The sequence below is a fragment of the Toxorhynchites rutilus genome, chromosome 3, assembly GCF_029784135.1.
Source record: "Toxorhynchites rutilus septentrionalis strain SRP chromosome 3, ASM2978413v1, whole genome shotgun sequence".
NCBI lineage: Eukaryota > Metazoa > Arthropoda > Insecta > Diptera > Culicidae > Toxorhynchites > Toxorhynchites rutilus.
In genome coordinates this window covers 139831896-139858035 of record NC_073746.1, presented here as the reverse complement: position 1 = coordinate 139858035, position 26140 = coordinate 139831896, and the positions used below count along the sequence as shown (strand labels likewise).

Genomic DNA, 26140 nt, shown 5'->3' with positions numbered 1-26140 from the left:
CTGGAATTAAAATAGGAGTTGATTACACATATTCTATGAGTACAAAATAAAAACTATCCATACTTACGAATTTGATTCTCGATCCATTCTCTGTTGTGTTTTGAATGACAGTTTAGAGAGAAAGAGAGCGAGAGAAAAAACAATCTCTGCAGTGATGCCGTTTGGCTCGTGAGTAATACTCACGACAGCTGCTTGAGGGTGCAGGGTGGGGGTAGATTCCGGCACTTTTGTAGCACTTTGTGGCACTCGGTCGACATTGAACCGACAACCGCTTGAAAATAATTTAGAGCGGGTATATGCTGGTTGAACTGCTAGCGGAGAACTGGGTCTGTGCCTATAGGCACGGAAGGAATTTTGACATAGGACTTTGAGGGGAATTGCTTTTGAATTAAGTTTTTGATCTAACTCTTCAGAAATCCGAAATGGTGGTCCTATAAAAATCACTATTCATAAAACCGTCCCTACAGAAATACTAATCGATCGGTCATCTTTTCATTTCATTATTTTTTTTTTTTGGTTGAATACAATGGGAAGCCATCATCTTACAGTTCATTCTTAAACTTAAGTTTAAATAGCTTACTTGCCTCGGCGATATTATCCTCGTCTACAAAATTGCCTGTGGTGGTTCGTCATAACTATATCGCTAATTGATGCGAATTAGGTATCTTATGACCATGAGTATTCCCTTGTGGAGTTCATGTGGATTCTTTAGTAAACTGATCCCAACGGGTGTTGCTTATTTATAGGGAAGAAAAGGGGAATAGACAAGTGGATTTGGAGAAGTGTAACTGGCTAAAAGACAGAACTAATTAGTTACTGACAGACAGTACAGATCAGCTCAAACGATGGACTGAACACTTTGAGCAACTCTTTCGAGTCTCAAATACTGGTAACCAAGAAAACCAGCAGCGCTTAGCACCCGTTGTTCGTCGCATTGATCGCGTAAACTCCGATGGGCCATCGGTGTCTGAAATTGAAGTGGCAATCAAGAACATGAAGTCCAGTAGAGCGCCAGGAATAGATATTTCAGCCGAGATGCTCAAAGCTCAACCCAGCCTTGTCAGCCCATCAGCTATTTAGCAATATATGGGAAACCGCAACTTCCCCGGTGGACTGGATGCAGGGCATTTCGACTCAATACGGCTTACTGCCGGCGTGAGACAGGGCTGCATATTATCATCGCTACTGTTTCTTATCGTCATGGATGAGGTACTAGTTAGAGCTATCGACAGGAGACCAAACAGAGGATTTCTTTGGAATCCTTTAAGAATGGAGCACATGAACGATCTGGATTTAGTCGACAACATTGTTTTGCTCTCCTAACGTCGAAGTGATATGCAGAGCAAGCTAGACGACCTCTCCAAGAGCTCCCAAGAGCAGGTCTCGCAATACTGACAATACCACTAGCTTCACAGTATGCTCAAACCAGATCATCTCTCACATACAAAAACCAGAATCTTTAATTCAAACGTTATATCCGTACTGCTGTACGCCTACGAAACGTGGTGCATCTCGGCCGAGACAACGCAAAAACTCCAGGTTTTCGTGAATCGTTGCCTGCCATAAATAAGTCGAGCATGGTGGCCTCACAAATTGATATCCAATGTGGAATTCCATCGTCGATGTCATCAGCGCCCGATAGCTACAGAAATTCGCGAACGTAAGTGGAAGTGGATTGGACACACCTTGAGGATAGGAGCAAACGAGATCTTACCTGCCGGCAAGTGCCATGGTAGATGACCGTCGGCAGTGGAGACTTCTGACATCGTCTCTTTGCTCTGCCCAACAGGCAGACACGGACCAATAAGTAAGTAAGTAACTGGTTGAATAAAACCATTAGTTCTTCTTGATGAGATATCGCGAACTGCTCTCGACGAAATTTTGGAGATAGTAGAGTGTCACCATTTTCCAAGTCATCTATGTCAGTCTTTGATTCTGATATGTTTCTCTAAGTTTCCACCAAACGTTTTCGTTATATTCATACGTTCCGTTCAAAGAGACCACTTCTTTCCATATGTATTCAGTTCAGCTGAACTTCATTCGCCAAACAGTTCGCTCGCAATCAGCACTTTCAAAATTATCGTCTGTGCAGTGCTAAAATGTTTCAAATAAAGTTGGTCTATTTCCCAGAAGGTACAATCAAGACGTCAAAGCAGTACAGTGTAAAGTGCGTTCGAACGTCATGAAGGATTTCAAAGCGAATCCAGGATGTGTTTTACAAAAACATCTTTGCAGTTAAAGAAATATTTTCAAAACGTTTCATTGGCATATTATCCATGTAAATACCAAAAGCTACAATCTGTTATAATAATCTTTCATACAACGTATAGCTCAATTTATCGTCTTATTAAGCACTTAATGCTATTGCTCGACCATTATTCAACTGACTAGTTTTTTTTACAGGTAATGATCGGTTCGGATCGGTTGGACAAAGTGTTAATAGTCGAATTAAAACTGTGTTTCAGGATTGAATTGAGTCTAATTTTTTAATTCATTGTTGCATAAACAAAAATAAAAGCACACTCAAAAAGTTTTACTGGTGTATTGGCAGGTAAATATCAATGGTTGAACAAAAGCTTCAATTTGGCCTGAATAATAATTTGTGTAACGTACAGTTCAGCATATCCTTTTATCAAGCACTCAATGCTATTGTTTGACCATTATTCAACTGATTAATTTAAGGTAAAGGTGGAACGAAGCCATTGTAGTAGTATAGGTAAAACCACGTGTATTCATGGGGTAATAGTGTTTGTGAGAGAAGAGCAAAACACACCGTTTGTTTTGATTTTGGAACGTAAATAGATAAACTGACCAAACGTCAGTTTATCTATTTACGGGACAGTGGGACAGTCCCGCATTTCGACAAAATGTCCCGCGTACGATTCCGTCCCGCGAAACGTCCCGCATTTGGCAAAAGAAACGAAAATGTCCCGCGATGTCAATATATTTCATTATCACAATTTGATCATGTTGATTTTCTTAAATGGATGAACTTAAAAAAAAACTTTCCTTTGGCAGACTGTTCAAGAGCGCTTCTAATGCATCCAAAGATTAATACGTTGAGCTGGTTTCATCGCACCGATATTGGGCTTTTTGTTTAGAGAGTATCAACTGGTAGCGACAGCAACAAAATTGGAAAATGATTTTTATAAAAGTCCCCTATTGATCCGCAGGGACCAACGTAAGTCAGACGAAAAGTTCATCTTTGGTTCCCTAGCTCGGTCAGGGTTTGACGTTTGAAATAAGCCGGAAGAACTAGTGTATACTCGACAGGAAGAGGCAGAGTTGTTTGATGAAGTATCGTAAATGAAGCGCTGGGCGGTCTTACGGAAGTTGGCCGGAACTTAAACCATGGCCGATGAAAAGATGTATATCGGCGTGTTATTTTACGTTTTCTGTCTCTCTATTTTGGCCATTCGCCCAAAAGTTTTCTATCGGGCGAAGCTGGGGAATGTTGGTAAGGTTGGTGGTCTTCGCGACAATGTTTATCTCCAGCCGATCCATCCTCCAGTGATCTTTGGCATAATGGGCTGGATCCCAGGTTCGGCATAAAGACCAAAGACCGCATCACCTTCCCAACTCCGGCAAGCACTTGGTACTATATATCTCTCCGTTCACCAAATGACTCGAAAGAAGAACGGCTTGGGCATTCCCTTCACGTCTGTCAGAGAAGGACCGTCTTCGAGAACTGTGGCGCTTCATTGACTCAAGTCTTAGACCGAGGACATAGTGAATGCGATGAGATGCGAATGCGGACGCGGGCACGAGCTCGTTTGCGGGAAAGTTCTTCCGTTCACGAATACAATGCGGCGAAACTGTGTGTGGGGCGTTTTGCCGCGAGTGAACGTAAGTGATGGTTGCCAGATGATTTAAGTGCGATTCACATACAACATCCACGTCACGTTCACGTCCCGTCACGTCAAGTTACGTCAATTATTCTACCATGCAATTCTCATGAAAACATTCACATACACCGTTCAACGGAAACGACCGGCAGGATTTGTAAAAAAAAAAATAATAGTAGGAGACGGACGGTTCGTTGGGTTTTTGTCTGGGCTTTGTGTCTTGGGTTTTGTTTTGATTTTGGATGTTTTTATGCCAACATATCTCTTAGTTCCAAATTTCGGAGTCAAAATAATTCGGAACTAGCTGAGGAAAATAGTCTATATATGATTATTGTGGAATAAGGGTCAGGACTACGGGGTTTAAGCATTTAAATATTATAATTCAATGATTTTCATTGAATCTTTCTAAACCTAGAACTGGTTCTAGGCATGCTGATTCGAAAGAGAGCATTGCAATTTAATACTCTTGTAGGTGGCGACCATGTATAACATTGAATAAATCATTCGTTTGACATTTGACGTGACGGTGCTGCTGCTAGCGTAGACTACATGTGTGAATTGGTGAAGACGGCAACGGAACGTGGACGTTCTTTTCCGTAACGTTCTACGTGAATCGCACATTATTTATAAATATCTTCACAACCGAACTCATCGAACGAAAATAAAAATTGAGTTGTTGAGAGAAAAGTAACCAAATGCCACTGACAAAAATGTTTCATTTGCTGTACTTTTATTTTGGATTTTCGGTTGAAGCTTTTTTGAGAAAAATATCGCATACATACAATTTATTACTAAATTAAATATCTCGCAATTAAACTGTTCACACAATGAAGATGTGTTGTCATATCTGGTATCCTTGTGCTGGGTTGTTTACATGTGGAATGGGATGAGATGAAACATAAAAAACGCGCGATCTAAAGCAATCAGCATGTCATAACACGCGATGAGGTCCAATTCATCGCTGCTCATCGCATATCATCGCACCGCACCGCATTTACTATGTCCTCGGCCTTAGAATACATCTGAAAAAAATAACAATTCAATACTGAAGTAGAATTATGAACAATGTATTCCGATGAACAATTGCACTATAAATATAAAGAGAAGGTGTATTTGCATATGAAGTAAAATTCTGATCATACGCGAGAGTAACATGAGCAAATTTATAACACATTCGAATTGGGGCTCTTTTGGCATTAACAAGTTCTTCCGCACAGTAACTCGATGTTGATAATTCCTTAATATTTTCCTTCGTTGATCGTTTTTTTAAACATATTCACGTTGGAGAGCTTTAACCCTTCTCTTCGATGGCATTTTGCTTGAATGTAATACTTTTCCGTTCACTATTTTTGACAGCAGAGGTAGCCTTGGCAGTGTACCGAGCTCTGTAATACAATTTTCTTAACCAATGTTAAAGTTGCTAAAACTTACATTATAGACCCATTAAACGTAAAAATAATAATTGTATTGATATCAACACATAGCTGTTTCGATGATGTTGTCTGGCATCAGTGTCGAAAAAAGACGGGTGGGTAATGTCGGGGACATTACCGGAGTGACGTAGGACTATACAAAGGGGACAGCTTTTGCTAAATATATTGTTTTAATTTCTTCTCCTACGTGAATACCTGAAACTCTCTAATTAGGGATTTCCTTTCTCAGGGTCGTTTAACCTGCTTCCGGTCACTCGCAAACAGCTGTTCCTCCAGCAAAAAGGAGCAGTGTCGGTTTTATCCTTCTCCACAAAACCTACACATTCCTTTGAAGCCACTAACTACTCCCACAATCAACTATCTCTCAAAGGTTGAGCAATGCCAGCCAACTCCGCCGACCAATCGAAAACGAGGGCTGGCGACTCCTTTCGAGTCCGAAAAAACGGGAATTTCCAAAACCGCAATAGAGGAGATAAATGTAATTTTCTTACAATTTTCTTCTTTAATTCCTTCTTTTTAAATCTACTCTTTAATTTTCTTCTGACCCTATCCTATTTTCCCTACCTTTTTCCTGTGTCCTAATTGTGACGTCACAAAATTTTATGCTTTTATACTTGCAGTACTTTTCATGTATTTTTTTCTTTTCTTTCTCCGTCGTTTAACCGGATAAAATCCCCGCTGTAACCTCCAAGCGTGAATATGGCTCTTCTGGTTCCGGTATCTTTACTCGACGTCGACTATCAATGGCGAAAATTGCACTCGAACGTCCCTTATCTCAATGGCGGGTACCACAGATGAAATATAAAAAAAGGCCCGCTGAAAGGACCTGTCCAGCGCATTATTTCTTAGTCTTGATTCTCGCCAATACACTACTTTACCATTTTTTCTCTCTTCCGGTTCACTTCTTCTTTTTAGCTCATATCTTTTCTCTTATAATTTTTATAAATTAAATATTAAATTACTAATAATTCATTCCTTTTCAATTTCCCACTAACCTTTTATTTCTTATAACAATCTTTTTCTATCTTCTCTATTTGCTCTCGATGCACTCTGGCACTATTAAAATTTACTTGTTCGGCGCGCACTTCCTACTTCCTTGATGGTGGAAAGTCGTTAGCCGGCACTACTCTTTACCGAGTTTTTCTTTTCTTTTTTACATACCTACCTATCTACCTGAAAAATGGATTAGTTTACTGTTTACACTTTATGAACATGAAAATTTCTTCTCTGAAAAGAACCTTTGGTGTTGTGTTTTTGCGTTTTTTTACAAACTTTCTCAATTTTTTCTCGCTATCTTATAGTTGATTCTTGATTTTTTTCTGAAGGCTTTGTAGTTATTAAACGTTCAACGTCGGGCATCTTTCGGTGTATGCACATATCGTACAATCAAAATGATGTCTGTGATAGGAAATGCATAGGTGGTCATCAGCTCATTCACTATCATATATTTCACTATTGAGCACATTACCGTACCTTATACTGTGGTTTCGGAGACGAATGAATTGTAAGATTTGTAGTCTCCGCAAACAAAGTAAATAAAAATGAAAAAGAACTGAGGTTTTGGAGACGAACTCTACGATCTGTCGAGAAATAAACGAGCTATAAGAGTTCTGAAAAACCAACAGTAAATACAGGGACGGATAACCTTCGGATTAAAGTCCTTTAAAATAAGAACAGAGCAGCAGGAAATACATAGCTCATCATGTTGCTCCTTAGTTATTTTTCTGTACAATGCAGATGTAAAGTCAGTCAATTTTCAACATCAGTTATCAACCAAAGAAAGCAGTTCTTGCTATCGAGAAAATTCGTTAATGCCATCCTGCATACAATGTGTTGTAATTTGAAGCAGCTTTTGATTCGGAAACCATGCTTGGGTTTCTGAAAACTGAATGATCAATTTAAAAGACCCCAACCACCAATACGTTCAAGAACAAGCATAAACAAAATAAATCAGTTTATATTATATGTCATATTATGTCACTTTAGAATGCATTGGTATTGTAAAAAACTTTTAATAACTCTTCTTTGAAAGGTTTAATGGCCCTGAAAAGCGCCGTGTTTTACGTTGGCTGGTTTTGCCACCAAAGCAGTCTGTATAAACAAACTTTTTCCTTCTTCTACCTGCTGCAGTTTTGCGATTGCGTTTGCCACTCGCTGAAACTAGTTGTTGCCACCGAACCGAATGTGGTCTGTTCTGTAGGCGGGTTTTCTTATTGTCGTGAGCATCTTTACAAGCCAACTCGAGCACTCCGACGGGCGAAATTCTATAACCGCTATTAGGTATACTGGTTTGGCGTTTGCGCTTGCCACTCACCAAAGCTTTCACAGTTGGAAAATTTCATAAATCATAAATAAATTCATAAATTAAACCCCTAACTCTATGTTTACAAAAATGTCCAACTAAATATGTCACAGTACAGTTCCATCCAATTAGCTAAATGTCGACTGTACTTTCAATCTAGAAGCAATTTAAGAATTGGTGAAAATTGAATAATCGGGAAAGACCCCAACCATCAATAAGCTCAGAACAACTGCCAAATTCACATACTCATCATATCTTGGCAAACAAATTATGAAAAAAAACAATTTGTGTTTTATTATTATTTTGGATATTATTTTAGAATGCAATGAACTGTATTTCGTAAACTCTTTTTTGAAAGGTTTAATGGCCCTGATAAGCGCCGTGTTTTATGGAATGGTTCCAATTTAGAAAACTTAGTACTCGTGGTTTTGAAAAAAAAACCATTTCGAACGCCCTCGATGCCGCCTTGTTCTGGATTTGCCACCAAAGCTATTTGTATAAAGAACAAACTTTTTTCTTCTGCTACCTTCTAAAACTTAATATCGTGTGAGTAATCGATTAGAGTTTGGTTGATATTACTTGATGGGAAGTGTGCGAAAACGATCATTTTCTACACACTGTTTCGCAAAATTATTGAATATCGAGCGAGAAAAAAAAATTTCCTGGACTTTAATTTTTGTGTGGCAAACAAAACCCTTTTGGTGTTTGAATGGAAATATGAAATTTGTATTTCATGTTTAAAGAAAACATGACACTCCTATAGAAAAACTAGATAAAATGGAAAAAAAAATCTTTTGATTTTCAAAGATCGATTCGGCAAAGATCGATCCTTTGGTACCGATTCAATCAGTGGATCGATCCCTACACTGTTTGGAAAATCGATTCGACAAGATCGATATTTTTATAAAGATCGCCCAATTCTAGTTCAGATCTACTAGAATCAATAATTTTGATGTTAGATCACGAAACTTGCGCACTCACATGTTTCTTCGTATTTTAATTACAACCAACACCATGAAACCCCTCATTTTTCTGAAGAATTATGCCTTCTAAACTAGAGTCGACCGCGAATAATCGGTTTTCAACATTATTAACATTAGAATTAAGGAAAAATGTTTATATATACTAGTAACAATACAGTTAGGAGTCTGGCGCTTTCAAACATATATAACCGAGCTTGTAATAATAAATGATTTTAAAAAAACAATATGAAAGAACAGCTATACATCAACGAATGTCTCAAAAGTGTAATTGGAATAAATCGCCGCAGTGACCAACTGCAACAGACACAACCGCTTAGAAAAAGTGTAGTAGGCTAGAAATATTGTGGCGCGGCAAAAACATCATGTGTTTAAATGCCTCTCTTTTGCCTTTCTTTTATAAATTTATATTTTCATTTAAATTATTTCGAACACTCAAGTTTCCACAGAAATTATTTTTATGTACGTGTTTTTTTGACATATAAACCTGACGCAGACTAATACTTATGACAGACATACAGCTGTACTTGCGTTGTACTTCGAAAATTGTATGTCTGTCACCATGTACAGCGCTAGAACCATGCAAGCAACTCGGTACAATCGCTGTACCTGTACCGACCTGTTTGACCGCTGTACATGGCCAAAGTTGTACTGTGCGCAGCGCCATAGACGGTTAGTGGTGGGTAGCATGAACAAGCAGAATCAAATCACTTGATAAACGTTCTTTTCATTGACTTTCTTTTAAGTTAATAACCCAGATTGGAAACTTTTTTGTTGTGTTTGATAGTTTAGACACTAAATAAAAACCTTTTCCATTGAAATATGTGGTGGAAATTGGAAAAATATCTGATTGTCAGTTTGACATACGGTACAATGTACAACCAAAGTATGTCTGTCATGGTACGATGGTACCTGTACAACGCTGTACACGTACAACGCAAGTACAGCTGTATGTCTGTCCCTGGTATAAGGCGCATCAAACCTGATCCACCACCGGAAACGGCGGTATCTCGCACGCAACCTGTGTTCCACTGATTGCCCGGTTAGTTTGAAACATAGGATACGATCCTTTAACAATTTCCGACCAAGCTTTAGCGAGAGTCGGATGGAATACGTTTGCCTAGGGCTTTACGTTTGCCCGGTTAATTTTTGTTTTGAAATATAATACTGCGCTACAATATTTCTACCCCCCAACACTTCTTCTTGAATTCCGCCTAATCGAAATTTATTGGGGTATCATCAAAGATAAACTGAATAAAAGTGAACAAATGGATAAAAATGCTACTTCAAAGGTTGAACAGTACAAAAACCAGAAATTTCGAGCGAGGTTAAAAATCGCAAAACCAATGTTTTATCGTATTGATTATGAGAATTAATCATACCTTTTAGTGAAAGCACTCAATAGCAAATCCAATTAAGCCTATCAACCAGTTTTCATTTGAGGGGCTTAGAATCTATAGATTATTTAAAACCATTTTAACCATTACAAAAATAAAAATCAGCTACAATATATGAACCCGCCAACGGCAATCTACGGTCACTCTGAACTGAGTCTAATAAGTCGTGCAAAAATAATTATATTAACTGATTATCACATCAATTGTTCACATTTATTTTAATTCATTGGTTTGTTTTATTCATAGAATAATTTATCCGCAATACGATAAATGAAAAAGTAGAATTTGTATTTTTGGTTGATAAATTAAATTAGATGAATTAATTTGTTGTTTTTTTTCGATTTCCAAAACTATAACTAATTTGTTATTCAAAATTAAAAAAATTAATATTCCCGAAGGTATGGATGTATATATATATGAAATCAATATACGGAAATTACTGAAAATTTCTTGTTTAAAAGTTAAAAAAATAATATTAATATATAGAATTACATCGTAAAACATTACATTATACCTTTATCCTTTATATTTAATTAAAACGATAGATTTATTTGTAAGGTTTTTGGATTTCAAAAATATAATTAATTAAAAAAATTATAATTTTTAGCATATACAAAATTCTCTGCAGGCAAATGAATATACAAGAAAACATAATACATCCTATATAAAGAAATCACCGAAAACTTTTGTACTGAACGATGAAAAAATATAAGTATATACAGTTTATTAATACATGTTAATATATAATGTAATAGATTAGAAATGTACAGAAAGAAATTAAATATTCACATTAATATTATTATATAGTACACATATTTTTAACATGAATATGTATTTAGATGTACATTATAGAACTTAGGAAACAATCGATAAATTGATGATTGTATTTAAAATTGCAATTGTATTCAAGTGTAAATTCTAGAAATAAAATACATATTTTTTATCAACGGTATTTCTTTCATTACTTTTTATTATCATTTCCATGAAAAGAAACAGAGCCATAATAAGGGTCGAGCAGTTTTGCGCGTGGTCGACGCGGTGCCAGATTGGCCCAATGTTGGCTCATAATTGGTTGTCGAATACGGAGGGTAGGTCGACAAAATCATTGCAAAATGGCACGACATCGGTACCGTTGTTGACACCATTTGTTGGGACCAATCCGGCACAACAATGTAGACTGCGTAGGGGGTGTAAGTGATTTGATCGATTTCTCTACATCGACTCTCTCTTTTGGTCATAGCTTAGCCTCAAATACATTCTCAGCTGTATTTGACAATGTGAAAGATAGGTCAGAACCTCACTTATCAGATTCTATAGCAAACTTAACTAGGAACGTTTTTGCAATTGAGTTATTAACTAAAGAAAAAGTTGATGAAGAGAAATCGATCAAGTCACTTACACCCCATGCATTCTAAGCCCCTCATTTGGTTTCTAGAACGTTCAGGTAGGGCCTTTCCATACAGAGATATTTCTGTTTGAATGAAAAATTACCTAGTCTTTATGTTTGTCCACTAAATCACAGAGTTACAGCATTTCAAAAATCGCCTGAAAATTTCGACTTTGTACTATGTTCCTTCATTATTTTTTTTTGTAGAGTGTAAAAAAAGCATTGACATTTTATATGATTTTGACGTGATTCACGGTAGTGTGTAAATATTTTCATTAGGAATGTTGCAGTTATGATTTGATGTTTTATAGCAGCCAAAACTGACAACCCGATTAAATATGTGTCATTTCTCACTCTCATGCGGAGCATGCTGGATGGGAGAGCAAACGGATGGGAGAGAGAGAGGGAGAAGCAAGCATGCCTACAAAAATATTACGACACGGCTCAGCATGGAAGTGGCGTTTCGCTCTACAGCAGCATAACGAGAGCGAGAGAGCTATGAAGACTCCGCAGAGATTTGGAGAACCACCACAAAACAGCTTTTCCTTTGGTGTGTTTACCGTGGTCGTCATTCGCCTTTCAGGAGCAAAACTTGTACCGTATTTTTGCTCAGTTATAGAACATCTCTGCACAGTGTTGTAGAGCATGATGGAGTGAGAGGAAAATTACATAAAACACAAAACTATTCGTCTCCTCTTGGTAACGTTGCCGTCGTCGTCGGTCGAATTTTGTGGCCATAATTTGCCAATTGAAAGAAAAGTGCTCTTCGAAAAGTGTGTGGTTTTCCTCGTGTGACTTGCGGAAAGAAAATCGGCTGGAGAAATTCTGCAGGATACTTTGTGCTTGCTCCGCGATCGATAGCAGACGTTTTCTTCGGAACAAGCAAAGAACACATTCTGGACATCCTCAAGAGCGAATTTCTCTACGCCGCTTAGTGTGAGGAGATCGATCGGAATAGGTCTGAATCCTGAGACTACTAGCACCAGCGGTAGTAATACAAACCGAAGTAGAGGAAAATGTTGGACTCCTGATACCTAATTTTCGAACGCGGCCTCCTTCCTCTCTTCTTGTTCATTCACCAACTGATTCTGTGGAAAGGTATTGAATGTGAGAAAGAGAGTGAGAGAACCCTATCGGAGGTATCGTGTGACGAAACGGGACAGGCCATTGTGGTAAGCAGCACAGAGGAGAAATAAAACGACAGCCAGATATAACCGCTGCTGATGTGTAGGAATTTTCACGAAAATCCTCCCAGATCCTGAAAGTGAGGTACAGCTTTGGCAGTCGTGCTTGTTTTTTTCCTGCCGAAGACTGCGGCATTGTTAATTCAAGCTAAAAAGTCGTTTGAACAGATCAATGCCGATTATCAAAAACGAAAAGAAAGGAACGGAGGCACATACTTTGTCGGTGGGTGAGCAAGAATTCGTAGAGCTGCACGTTGTTAGCAGAGGGAGAAAATTTTCTAGTCTAGTTCCGGCTGGTGCATCGGCAGAAACATAAAATATAGAAAACAATTAACTTGAATCGCGTGAGAAAAATATGTGGTGGATTTGTTGGCCCGAAAACGAGTGTCGATCCATGCAGTGCTGAAAGAGTGATGTTTTTTTTTCTTTCGCGTCACGTCAGATTGCGTTATCCTCTTGCGGAAGGATTCACGCTAGGATTTTGAGAGTGTTAGTGCGGTCCTAATTTTCGGTGTCTGACACAACCAGCAGCGGACAGTGTGCATAGTAAAATTCCCTTTTTGCCTCGGAAGAAGAAAAATCCGATTGAACGTAAAAAAACAGGATGGAAAACTGGTGTTGTGTATGAAGTGTATGTTCGGAAAAAAATCTTCAATTAATTGGAATGAGTAATATAAGTAGGTGGCGAGGAAACTGCAGTGTAACCCCGATATTTTTTATTTGAGCTGAACGCAGAAAATCCTGATCTCCGAAGGCTAACATTATGTTCTTTCTGTGTTACCTCTGAGTGAAATAGAAATTGTCACTTTTCAAGCAATAGAATAGCTCTAAAAGTCGGATTAGTTTTTTCGTCCATGTTTTCTAGATTCGGTCACTCGCGTAATATCGTAGAATAACGTGGTGTTCTTTCGGAAGAGTTAGGAAAATTTTTGGTGCAGAGCAAAAGTGTTTGCATAAGAGGTGTTAAGTGTGGAAAATTGCCTTCTAATATCCAGCAGAAATAAGGTGTAAATAAAGTGTGAATCGAAAAATAGTTACGTACAGTCGATAGGAGGTAATTTGGGTATAGAAGTGTACAAACAGTTCGCCACGACGTCGACCAACAGCAGCCAGCCACCACCGACAGCAGCAGGAGGAGTAGGAACCGGGGCCGGACCATCATCATCAACAACAGGAAGAGGCGGAGGAGGAGGGGGAGGAGGACGACGACGTTCCCGCAGTCAAGTACCAAATAGTAGCGGCGGTAGTGCTAGTGCTAGCCGCAGAAGCAGCAAGACGGATTACGCACGGCGGAGAAGTCCTCCTTCTTCGGTCACTGACGATTCTTCCTCCTCGTTACTGCTGTCAGTGTCTGCCGGAGGTCGTACGGTAGGCGCCATTGAACGCGAGCGGGAAAGCGGCGGCGGAGGCGGAGGTTCAGCCACCAGTCATCAGCATCATCCACATCCGCCTGAGTCATCATATGAGAAGAGTCACAACATGGCTTCGTCAAATCACCGTGGCATACAGATTGGATCGGCATGGTTCCAACGGAAAATCAATCTGCGACCGCAGCATCGCGGGGTTCATCTGGTGACAGAGGAGATCTTGCGACAGATGCCCGAGCTAGGACAGTTTTCGGTTGGATTGTGTCATGTGCAAAGTAAGTTAAACTTTATTTGATTGTCTCACACTTGACTGCAAGAGTTGCCAGCGCTGACGTAGATAGCACGTGGTTTGTGAATTATACAATTCCGAAGGTGTTGCTGAATTTTTGTGGGGCTTGTATTTCATTTACATATCGGTTTTATTCTGTTTCTGCTGACAACCTAACAACGCATCTTTCTCTATATCGATGAACAAGTCCAGAGATTTGCATGTATAGTAAAACCTCGATTATCCGCGGAAATGAGTGGCAAGGTTATCGCGCATTACTGAAATCGCAACACAGAACACAAAATTAGGCTCAAACTTGAAAAAAAAGACTGTGTGTACGAGTAATTTTTTTAACAGAAAATCTTGCAGCTCTATAGAGAATTAACCGCTAAACACCTACAAGCTTTGGCGTAGTCTGAACCGATGTAGGTTATTGTATTTTGTATTTATCTTTGAATCACTCTGAATGGGGCTGTGGATGAGTAATCCGTTCTCATTCTGCAAGTTTAGTGATTCAAATATAGAATGGACAAGAAAGAAGTCGGATATGTGTTCAACAATGAGACATTTGGCTGGTAAAACTTAAACAAGGAGTACAAGACGCGAAGCACAATGCGATATTGTTATCCTTATTGTGGGTTATAGAGTGGGTAGAGTTTCCCAAAGTGCACCCGTGGCCGAGTGGTTAGCGTCCCACACTATCATGCCGGGTGTTCGGGTTCGATTCCCGTTCTGGTTGGGGGATTTTTCGTCAAAAGAAAATTCTTCCGGCTTGCACTGTGGTCACGCGTATTCTAGAGCTTGCCACTTTAGAGTACATTCAAGGCGTGTTATTCGGCATAGAAATCTCAACCAAGTATTAATGAACGACGCTAGTTAATGAATACGTTGAGACGGCAAAAGTTCCACAGGGAACAATTAGGCTACGAAGCCCCCTTTCAGAACGTGTTTTCGGTAGAACTATGAATTTTCCATTCCGATTTCCGATTTTTTGGATCGATTCTTTGTACTCGAAAAAATCGCGAAGATCGATCTTTTTCTTCCGGTTCTTTCGATCTTAGAAACACTATTTGTAGATTTGTTTTCCAGTGTACATCGATCTGAGTTCCATCAAAGACTACTTAACAAATTCTTCAAACATAGGGCCCTATTCCAGAAAACGAGACCAGCAATTCGTCTCGTCTCGGCTTCAGTCACTGTCGAGACGAGCAAAACATCCTATTCCAGTACACGAGTTTCAATGGAATGTTTTATTAGGTAGATTGGTTGAGCTCTTTAATTTTTGACGGATATAATTATCAATATTTACATTTGGTTGTGACCAAGGTGTGTATATTAGTTGTGATCAAGATATATATATATATATATATATATATATATATATATATATATATATATATATATATATATATATATATATATATATATATATATATATATATATATATATATATATATATATATATATATATATATATATATATATATATATATATATATATATATATATATATATATATATATATATATATATATATATATATATATATATATATATATATATATATATATATACGGGGGTATCCGTAGCCACATTGGTTGCGCGTTCGCTTAGTAAGCGTTCGATCGTGAGTTCAAAACTCAGGACCCTCATTGACCATCTTTGTGTTGTTACAGAATAGCTACGTCCACGCAACAATCATCAGCGATGGAGATCGATCCACGGTCGGAATAAGATCGATTTATCCATACAACTGCTCTGCTCTGCAAGACACATCGGGCTGCTGTTCTATAAATAACTCAACAATGATCAATCAACTGTCTCCGCTGTCCGGTGGTCCAACTGGATAACGGAAGAACAGAAAAGAATACTCTTACGCCTAAATGGCTACTGTGTGAATGTATCATATGTAATGGTATAGAAGGAATACTGACGAATGGCAACTGTGTAATGTGCTAATTATAGATATATGATAACCATGTGACATGTACACGATTAAAATTCGGCTCTGTTACAGCCAAAATGCTAATGAGCCTTAAATAAATAAATGGGATAAAAATATATATATACGAGCAATTCGTCTCGTCTCGGTTTCAGTCACTGTCGCGACGAGCAAAATATACAATTCCAGTACACGAGTTTCATTGATTTTTGTCGAGCTCGTCATCTGGAATACTAAAACAAACGAGATGAGCGCTCGTCTGCTCGTCTCGTTGTCTGGAATAGGGCCCATAATGTCAACATTTGGATCGCTTCAATAAGCACGTTGACAAAGTCAGTCTGATTCTTCTATGATTAACTTCCGTACAGGTGCTGACAGGATCACAACTAGCTGCAGCTACTGAGAGGCGCAACGTACTGCAACGAGTGGCTCATAGGATCACTGAACTGGATGGTGACATGAGTTCCAGTCTAAAGAATGTTTTAAAGAACTGGCGCTAAAGCCAATATTTGTATTCCAATAAAAATAAAATTAAAATTAAATAAATTGAAATTTCCAAAGATTGATTCTCTGGTAGCGATTTAAACAGCGAATTGATCCCTACGTTGTTTTGGAGAAGGAGAAGGAGAAGCAGTTCTGTAAGTTCGGTCATTACAAATCAAGCGGTCACAAATTATATTTAGGGGAGATGGGGGTAAGACGGACATGCTAAGGAAAATGTCAATTGTATCTTTGGAAACTCATGTTTTCAAAAATTTAAAAGCAGTTTCTTACAGTTCAATATATTGGTTTTCGAAATAACTGGTTTAAAAAGGTTTATCGCTCGCGAGAGGAATAATTTCACTCTTTCTCAGTGTTCGTGCGTCCAGTAACTGAAATAGAACAAAAAGAGAAAGCAATATAAAAAAGAGTTCAATATTCTTCCCTTCACTTTTCATCATGTATTGGATGTGATTATGGATATAACTGTCCATTTCAACCCCTCCAGTGCAATTATTTCAATAATTTAAATTTACCACTAACGAATGAATTAACTTTTCTGTCAACTCACAAACGGAAATATAACCATCAGCGAATTCAATTTTGCAATTAAACCACTCAAAATGCTAAATATCGAAGCCGCAAAAGTTACAACCACACGCGGAATCATGTTCGATTTTTGTTTCTCTATTCCACTTTTGTTTAGTATTCATTGTCATAGGATGGTTTAAATATTATAGAATAGCATGTAGAAGGGTATCCCATCAACGGAAATTTGAAATTCATAATGCAACTATACAAATCAACCACCTGTCCATTATACCCCCACTGTCCGTCTTACCCGCAGCTCCCCTACACCATCACATTCAATAGGCTGGCAGTGAAAATTGTGACGAAATTGGATTATGACATCAGTTCTAGTCGAAACATTGTTTGCTAGAACTCGCAATCGGCTTCGACTAAATCCCAGAAGTATGGAACGGACGGATTTCATGGGATTTTTGCTAGCTGAGTTCTGAACAAATATCATTTGTTGAATTTCTAATAATAATTTTCAATTAATTTATTTAATGAAAAAAATCATGACGGTATAAGACGAATGCCGTGGGAAATGCATTTTTTCTGGCTTTATAGTTGTTTTGGTGCCTTCATACTTAGTAACTAAATAAAATGTCCTCGATGTTTGAATAGAAATATGAAATTTGTATTCCCTTTTTCATGAAGAGATGGCTCTTATAACATAGAATAAAATATAAAAAAAGATATCTGATTTTTCAAAGATCGATTTTTTGGTACCGATTTAATCAGTGGACAGGGTTGCCATAATAAAATCTGTGTTTTTGGTCTCAAAAAATCTTTTTATCTGTGTAGCGTTGCCTAAACGGCCTTGACTTTCTTTCATACAACTAAAACTCGACCAATCCTGTTAGCGTGCAGCTCTCGACTCTTTTATTTTTCCGAAATTAATTCTACAAACTAATTCTTCTACCTTCGAATTTCTGGGGAGGCGCTTGGAGTTACCCTGCTATATCTGCCGATAAATAATTATGCGCCGAGTAATAAAAAAATATCCCGTGTGTGTTGAACTGCCACGAACCGAGTGGAAACTTGAGATTTGTTTCACTCGCACAAAAATAACAAAATTGATGTCAGTAAAAAAATGTAGATTCGGTAACAACATAAGTTGAACAAAAATGTAATTAGAGAAGTGTTCGATTTTCGAAAAGGGTGATGCACCTTTGGAACTTGACGACAAAGCGCAAGTGTGCTTTAATGAAATATGAAGAATGGTTTGGCGAGGTATTCTCCAAGCAGCTCTACATACATATATGGAGGAATTAGGGTGGCTTCATCTGTGTTTTTTCTCAGAAAATCTGTATCGAAATCTGTATTAACTCTTTACGGTGGTTTGTCTACTTTCAGCTACCACAGCAAAGAAGTATACTAATATTATAATTCATGCAACAATTCATCAGTTCAAACTTTTTCTAAATGAAGTTTAATGTCTTGTGAACTTATTCACGAAACAAAACGGTGCTACTAGGAATAATGGATAACGATATTCAGTATAAATAAAAATTGCCATCCGTGCTTAAGGAAAGGATTAATCGAAAACTCCATGTATTATGGGATTGTGTAGATGGAAAGAGCATTGTTCTGTATGTTCAAACAGAAAGATAAAAGGCGAAAGACGCCAGCCTAATTAATTTTGTGTTACATACGAAAGATATCACACTAAAAAGAACTATAGCAAATATTTTTAAAACATAAACATAAAAACATTGCTTAGTAAATACTTATCAGAAGTTCTCAAAACATAAAGGAATATTGTTCATCCTTCATAATCTCACATCACAGCTTATTCGCGTAAAAATAATTGCGACCAGTACGACACACATGTAGAAATTTAATACGACCGCAAAGGATTGAATTTATAAGTTAAATCTTAATCTCATAATTATAAAATAGTCTCATAAAATTATAATCGTAGATTTAGTATTATTGATTGGCATAGTTATTATGATAGTTGAGATAGTTGCGTTATGTCTTCAGCAACAATGTAGAGCTATAAGCTTCATGAAACTTCACTAAAGATACATATTATCTATCTATCAGTTTTTCAGATATATAACTGTTTTTTCTGAGGAGACTATCTCAAAACTAGTTTTTTAACTTAAGTTATACCTAAATTACATTATGTCAACTCAACATGTTCCCCAAAGATAACATGAAAATACATAACTTTGCTGCAGACACTATTAGTGTTAAATGACACCATTGCGATGTACAGTGGTTACAAAGCAAAAATATGTCACTTTTATTCATTAAATTATTCAAAAATGTGCACGTCTGTGCATCAATACTTAACATCATTTTGTTCATCAGAGTTTGGAGTATACGGTAAACTTTTTTTCGAACTCGGGAACTCTCGGGAACATCACTTTTTATAACTATTTTTACAGCCCAATTTACTCAATATTTTACTCTGGTTTTTCATATTTTATCTACTATTGATGTTTATTTGTATTATATTAATTTATATATCAATTTTTGATTCTATCTCGTTATCAGAGCTCAAATCTGAGTTATTTTGCAGTAGTTTTATTGTAATTGGTGATAGCAATTGAATCTTTCTCGATTTTCGTTTTTGCAAGATGCTTATCAGAGGGTCAGATGTTTCTAGATATTCCAGAATTTCAGCAGTGTTGCGCGGTACAAAAAATATATATATTTAAAAAAATTTGGCATTTTTTTAGAATATTGAGGCTTGAAAAATGGGCATTCGAGAATTAAAATGTTACATACCGTCGGGGGTGAAAATGGGTCAAAAATGGAGAAAGTTACTATTAGTAATATCTTGACAAATACTGCGAATATTTTTGAAAGCTGTTTAATAGGAGACATATTTCCACAACTTCCAATGCATAATACTTAACTGTAGTACAAATAGTTATTATTTAATAATTAATCAAAGTTTGATGTGTAAATAGCCATCAAATAACACCTCAGAAACAATCTAATGCCCAGCATTATACAGAATTACTAAAATTGTAAATATTGGATGGAATTATTCTTTAAAGTCTGGCCAGATGAGTCATTAGGGGTAGTGGGGGCAAATTGGTCATGGGGGGGCAAACTGGTCACCTGCTTGTTTGGTAGTATAACTATTGACTATAGATTCCGTATTGATAGTCACCTTATGTTTGAAGAATTTAATGACTTTTGAGTCACCCTGTACTTCAGTAGAGCTGTCGCCTGTCAAAATACAAATAAAAACAGAAATTACTCTCTAGATAGTCATTCGGCCGTAACTCTGTGCGCATGGTATCTGAGAAATTTTTGGTGAAATTTAGTTTATTTAATCTGATGTATTGGACAAATCATCAGTTTGGACGACTGTTCACATATTCTAGTAGAGGTGAACAGATATTTTGTTTAATCTCAGCGATTAATTAGCATAGAAATTATTTTGATGTTTGGGGGCAAAGTGGTCATAGGTGAATAACAACTTACAATGTTCTGTTTACTAAAGCTGATATACCTCATCACATTCTGCTTTTGAAGATCTTTTTATGGATTTGATTCTGATGAATATACCACTCCAACTAAACCAAAACTCATGCGGAACGTTATGTGTTTTTTACTACGTTTTTGTATGAAAGAGAAAGTTTAAATTGGGACTTTAGGTGAATACGCCAAGCTCATTTCATACATGTAGCTACTATATCAAATATGATTTGAACAAATTTGGACGAAAAAAATGCATAAATCTATCCCATTTAGCTTGATATGTGCGGGTGACCACTTTGCCCCCATTAGGTGACCACTTTACCTCCAAGCAAAAAAAAAGTTCGATTTTTCACCTTTTTTTCTAATGATGAAAAGGGTACTATTTTTAATTTTTATAGTAAAAGCCGTTTGCTATCTTGAAGAACAATAAGTTGAACTAAAATATTTTTCGAGAAACGGGAATTGAAGCGGTATGTGGGCGCTGGAAATAGGCATATTCCTTAGGGTGACCACTTTGCCCCCTCTTCCCCTACTGATTTTGAACATAATTTTTTTTTCCATTCGAATTTCAATGCTTTCGAAATAATTTTTTACTTACACTGAGTAGGGGTGAGAATCGGTCAAGCACAAAATTGAATTCCATGCCAAACCGATATAGTTATTATCAGATTTTCATGAAAGTTGGTAGTTTTATTCCTCATCATGAAATATTAGACTCGTATTTTTTTTCATCAAGGTGGCTATTTCCATTTTTTGGTCTTCCGACAAATCAACTTTTCCCCCTTTTTTCCAAAAATGACCTTTTCCAATAATTCATAGCTTTTGAACTACTGGATGATCGATATATCATTGATGCTAAATATCGTCATGTCGGTCGGAAGTCGGACGTCGGAAATCGGAAGTAGTCGGAAGAAATTTCTTTGACGAAAAATCCCCCGGCCAGAACGGGAATCGAACCCGAACCCCCGGCATGATACTGTGGGGGTTTGGCTAACCACTCGGCCACGGGAGCACGCCCAGTGTCTTAGAATATCAACAAATATCAGAGGGTCACGAGAAACGAATATGATTTTGTTCCAGTGTAAATGACTTTTTTTTCAGCTTGAAACACACTGCCCTCATTATATTGATGATAATAACAAACGAGTTCATTCGCTGTTCCACGAGCAATTTTGCTATAATGAATGAATGCGACATTGAGTGGGGTTCATAACTTCGCTGTTATTTATACTTTGGATATCAAAAGCAACAAATTGATATTCATCACATCCGAAACGATATTCGTTCTGGCAGTGAATTTAAGTTCAAAATAAATTTTATTTGGCGAGACGGTAGCAACGGCATATGCAGAATGGATACAAAGAGTGGTTTTAGCCACCGTCAAGTCATTTGCGACATCGGGAATTTCATAAGGTATTTCCAATTACGGCATCCGGCAACTGCAAAACCCAACCGCACACAGCAGCCTCAGGTTAGAAGTCAACAACAGCTGATATTCATTTGGCTGAAATGAAATTCAGTTTTGACGTTTCCGATAATCAAGATGGAAATGACACTGGGTGGAAAAAATAAACATCAAAACATATTGAAGGACAAAAGTTCATTTGCTCATATTCAATGGTTGCCTGGATCTGTCATTTTAATTTTCGTTTGGAATATATAGGTTTTCGATGCAATCTAGCCCGAAAATATATACATTTGATCTTAGCGAAGATGATTTTTTCCAACACTTAGCACGCCTAAATGTATACCCAGAGTTATTAATGTAAGATTACGGTTCAGAGTGTACTAAATGTCATAAAAATTAGGAAAAACTCAACAAGTCATTCACTCCTGATATGCTTTCTCATTTGTAGAGTAAAGATTAATTCCAAAGCATTGATGATGAATTCAGTGAAAAATTTGAATATTGATTTCTCTGCAATTGACTGTAGTGATGCTGTAGATTTTTCGGAAAAAATATAAACGATCAAAAAGTCAGGCGAAACAGTAGCCTTTCGCATATGCGAGCATTTATACCATGCTTATTAATTCTTTTACATATCCGGTCTTCGCCCGAATGAAGATATACTCTGTTTCTGGTGGGATTTGAAATGGATTCTGTATTATGAGCTACTACCAACCAAACTGTTTCTCACCAGTATGGCTCGCAGTAGTTTTCGACGAGGAAGCAAACGTGTTCTGGGAGAATAGTATATTTGAGCTGTGTGAAAGATTGTGAAACAGAAATATGGATATAAAATTAAATTATAATGATTTGATTGAAAATGATTTTTTTTTATTTTCCCAAAAATCGACATTAACTTTTCGGACAACCCAATATGAGCTATCCTGATTTATTCTGATTTTTATTTTCGTTCTTCCTGATTTTTTAAAATTATAGTTGGCAACCCTGGACATGAGAGTGATACTGCACATCGATCACACCAGCGCGATATGCATGCTTTTCGGCGTAGTGCTCCGTTCAGCGTTAGCACTTTGACGGAGCACACTGCCGTAGTGAAAGGGTTAATATACCACAAGGATAATCATTTTGCAGTACTTGTCTCAGAGATCTTTCGTTGATTTGTTTATTCTTTTATTTTGTTTAATGATCGGTAATGATCGTCAACTTCGGAAATTAGAATGTTAACCCTTTCAATACGGCAGTGTGCTTCGCCGGAGTGCTACCGCTGTACGGAGCACAGCGCCGAAAAGTATGCACATAGCGCTGCTGTGATCGATGTGCAGTATCACTCTCATGTCGTCTAAAGACGACGATCGTACACACAGCTCATCGCGCGGATGTCGTCTATAAACGACGCTCGTAGCGAAAGGGTTAACAAAGTAATTTTTTAAATGATAAAAAATGTGCTACTTTTGGAATTGTTAGCAACCTTGCGCTGCAGCTTCACTCATTTCGCGTTATCTTCATCATGCTTCCGTCGATTTTCGTCGCTCCGTTAGTATTGGCGAGTGAACGCTGGCTCAATTGACAAAACACTACCAACGAAATCTTTATCAAATTACAATTCTCATCCAGACGGCGCCAGTGGTTGTATGGTTAGCGTAACAGCCTCACAATCCGATCGGCCTGGGTTCAATCCCAGCTGGCGTCGTTGGGATTTTCTGAGGCGAAAAATCTCTGGTTACGTCTTCCTTCGGAGCGGAAGTAAAAGAAGTTGGCCCGGCTCATGAGTTGTTGAGTCTGATAGGTAGGAACAGGTGGAGTCGCCTCCCTGATGTCGGTGATTGGCACTAAAGTGGCGGAAATAGGCCGACGAAAAATAAGCGAAGATAAAAAAAAAAAAAAATTCTCATCCTGTCGCATGATTAGAACAATCGAAGTTTTTCATTCACCGATTACCTATTGCCGCTGCAGTAAAGATCCACAGAGATTGGAATCCGCATTTTGCTTGCCGTTTTTGCGGTTAGTGTTGGAATTTACTATCCGTTGCATTGGGGGCATGTTAGTGAGTTACCCGGCGGTGGCATTGAACGGAGCGGCAGAGTAGCACTCACCGAAAATTTCATTGATAGCGCACTTAATTGTGAATCGCAGAGACACTCCTACGCGATAAAATGTGCCGCGAGTCAGATGGGCGAAATGAGGTGTGTGACATGGGGAATACACAGATTGCCGAGAATGAAAAATAATGTGAGAGATAAGGGAATAATATCCATAGTACCTATTTTTGGCTACTCTGAGAGATCCCTTATTGCTGTTCGCATACTGATAGAATAGAGGATCTGTTCTCCTTGTATGTTGGAAACAATGTTGCGTAAGTTATTCGGTAATGAAGAAATCACATTGTTAATAAAGAAATTACATCGGATATTTTGATACTATTGATGAAGTCGTTATTCGTGAGAGGGTCCTACAACTTAGGATCAGTTATTCGATATCTTCGTGTGTCGTCTTTTTCCACGAACTCATATCCGACATCAATCCATGTTTAATTATATTGAATGTCGTAGCGTTGTTTACGATTTGTTTTGAATAATCATTCTTTCTCATATGCTAGATGCTAACTAACAAATCGTTCGATGATCGTCTCATATTTATTTGTTAGCAAAAGCAAAGCAAAATTTCTCTTATTTGACTCTCGAAACAAATATTTACGTCTGAAATTAGCTGGAAGTTCATCGTATCATACGCTGTAAGTCACACAAACATATTATTTTTTCATATTTCATCACTAATGTTAGCTCTCTATATCAAAAGATTCTTCATGAGCAGGAATTTAGCTTCGAGTGCGAACATAAATAAATTAAGGAAACGGAAATAAATAAACATATCATTGTAACATTAAACAAATGAACACGGGATGTGGCCTCCCTGATAGTAATTGTCTGCATCATGTGACTATTTGCCGGAACCAATTTTATAAGGACATATTCTAAAAACTCACAACTTGAGTAATTCTCTTGTAAATGGGATATGGTCTTCGGAAAAGTTGTTGAAAAATAACCCAAATTTTCTATGAATCACACTGTTTAGAAAATTTTCTTCAAAATATGTATTTGAAAATAAAAGCCTTTCGTGAAAAAACTCCAATTTTAATAATCTATAATTCTGCATGGAAGTTTCCACCGTCATGCTAATCAATCGGTCACGGGAACCATAACTATAGAATGTTTACCATTTGTTTCGGATGTTTTTGTATATGCATCTGCTCTCAGCAAACGACTCGATGAACGTCTAATATTTATAATACCAATATGCGGAAAAGAAAAATAAACAAACATCGAAACGATTTTAGTTTGTCACAGTTCATCGCAAATGTTAACCTTCAACGTCAAAATATTTATAATAGAATTAAGTAAATAATAATAAAATATAATAAAGTAAATCGATGGTCCATTCTAGGCTCGCTGTTAGCAGAACAGCGGCTTAGATCGCTGATGCAAATGGTTGTAATTCATGGAAGTCTTATATAAATTAATTCAACCCTTTATTAGGCCGTGGCAACTATATGGCCGCCCACAAAAAATATTTGTTTTGGAGTGCCGGCAGAAAATTCTGTTTAAAACCGCCGAAAACGCAACAAGTTGATAAGGTTTTCACTGTAAGCATCCTATTTAGGATCTTCTGTTTAAGATCATGTAGTTTTTCAATAAAATAAATGTATTTGAGAAAAATTCAAATTTTTAATTTGTATTTTTTTTGCTGCACTAGAAATATTGTTTTAACTTTTGCATAACCAAAGGCGCAATAAAGTGAGCTTACAAGGCAGCGGAAAACTGTGTTATTCGTGTTGACGACCTATTGACGTGTAGCAACTATATTGCCACCAATTTTTTCAAACGTTTCTATAGTTAATTTTTTAGGAAAGGTAAATATGTGTTCTGATTTATTTAAGCATTATGTTCTCTGAAGTTGAAGTAGGTTCTATGCCTAGTTTCTACGGCCTTATAAAGGGTTAGAATCAGTGTCTCCACAAAAAAAAAATATAGGAGGTTGTGTCCAAGATACGACCGCATTGTTGACGTAGAACTACGCTGTTATTTTAAATAAGTCACTTGTTAAGATCATCGGATATTATTATTAATGCTGTGAAATT

At 37.3% G+C, this 26140-nt stretch overlaps 1 protein-coding gene across 1 annotated transcript in view; it reads left to right on the top strand.

Moving 5' to 3' along the window:
- Nucleotides 1–11894: 11894 nt before the first annotated feature.
- Nucleotides 11895–26140, top strand: part of LOC129774841 (UPF0047 protein YjbQ) — a 102518-nt gene continuing 88272 nt past the window's right edge. The window contains exon 1 of the mRNA XM_055778855.1: nt 11895–14170. Coding sequence (XP_055634830.1) covers nt 14008–14170 — 163 coding nt within the window. The 5' untranslated portion in view covers nt 11895–14007. The remainder of the gene's footprint in view (nt 14171–26140) is intronic.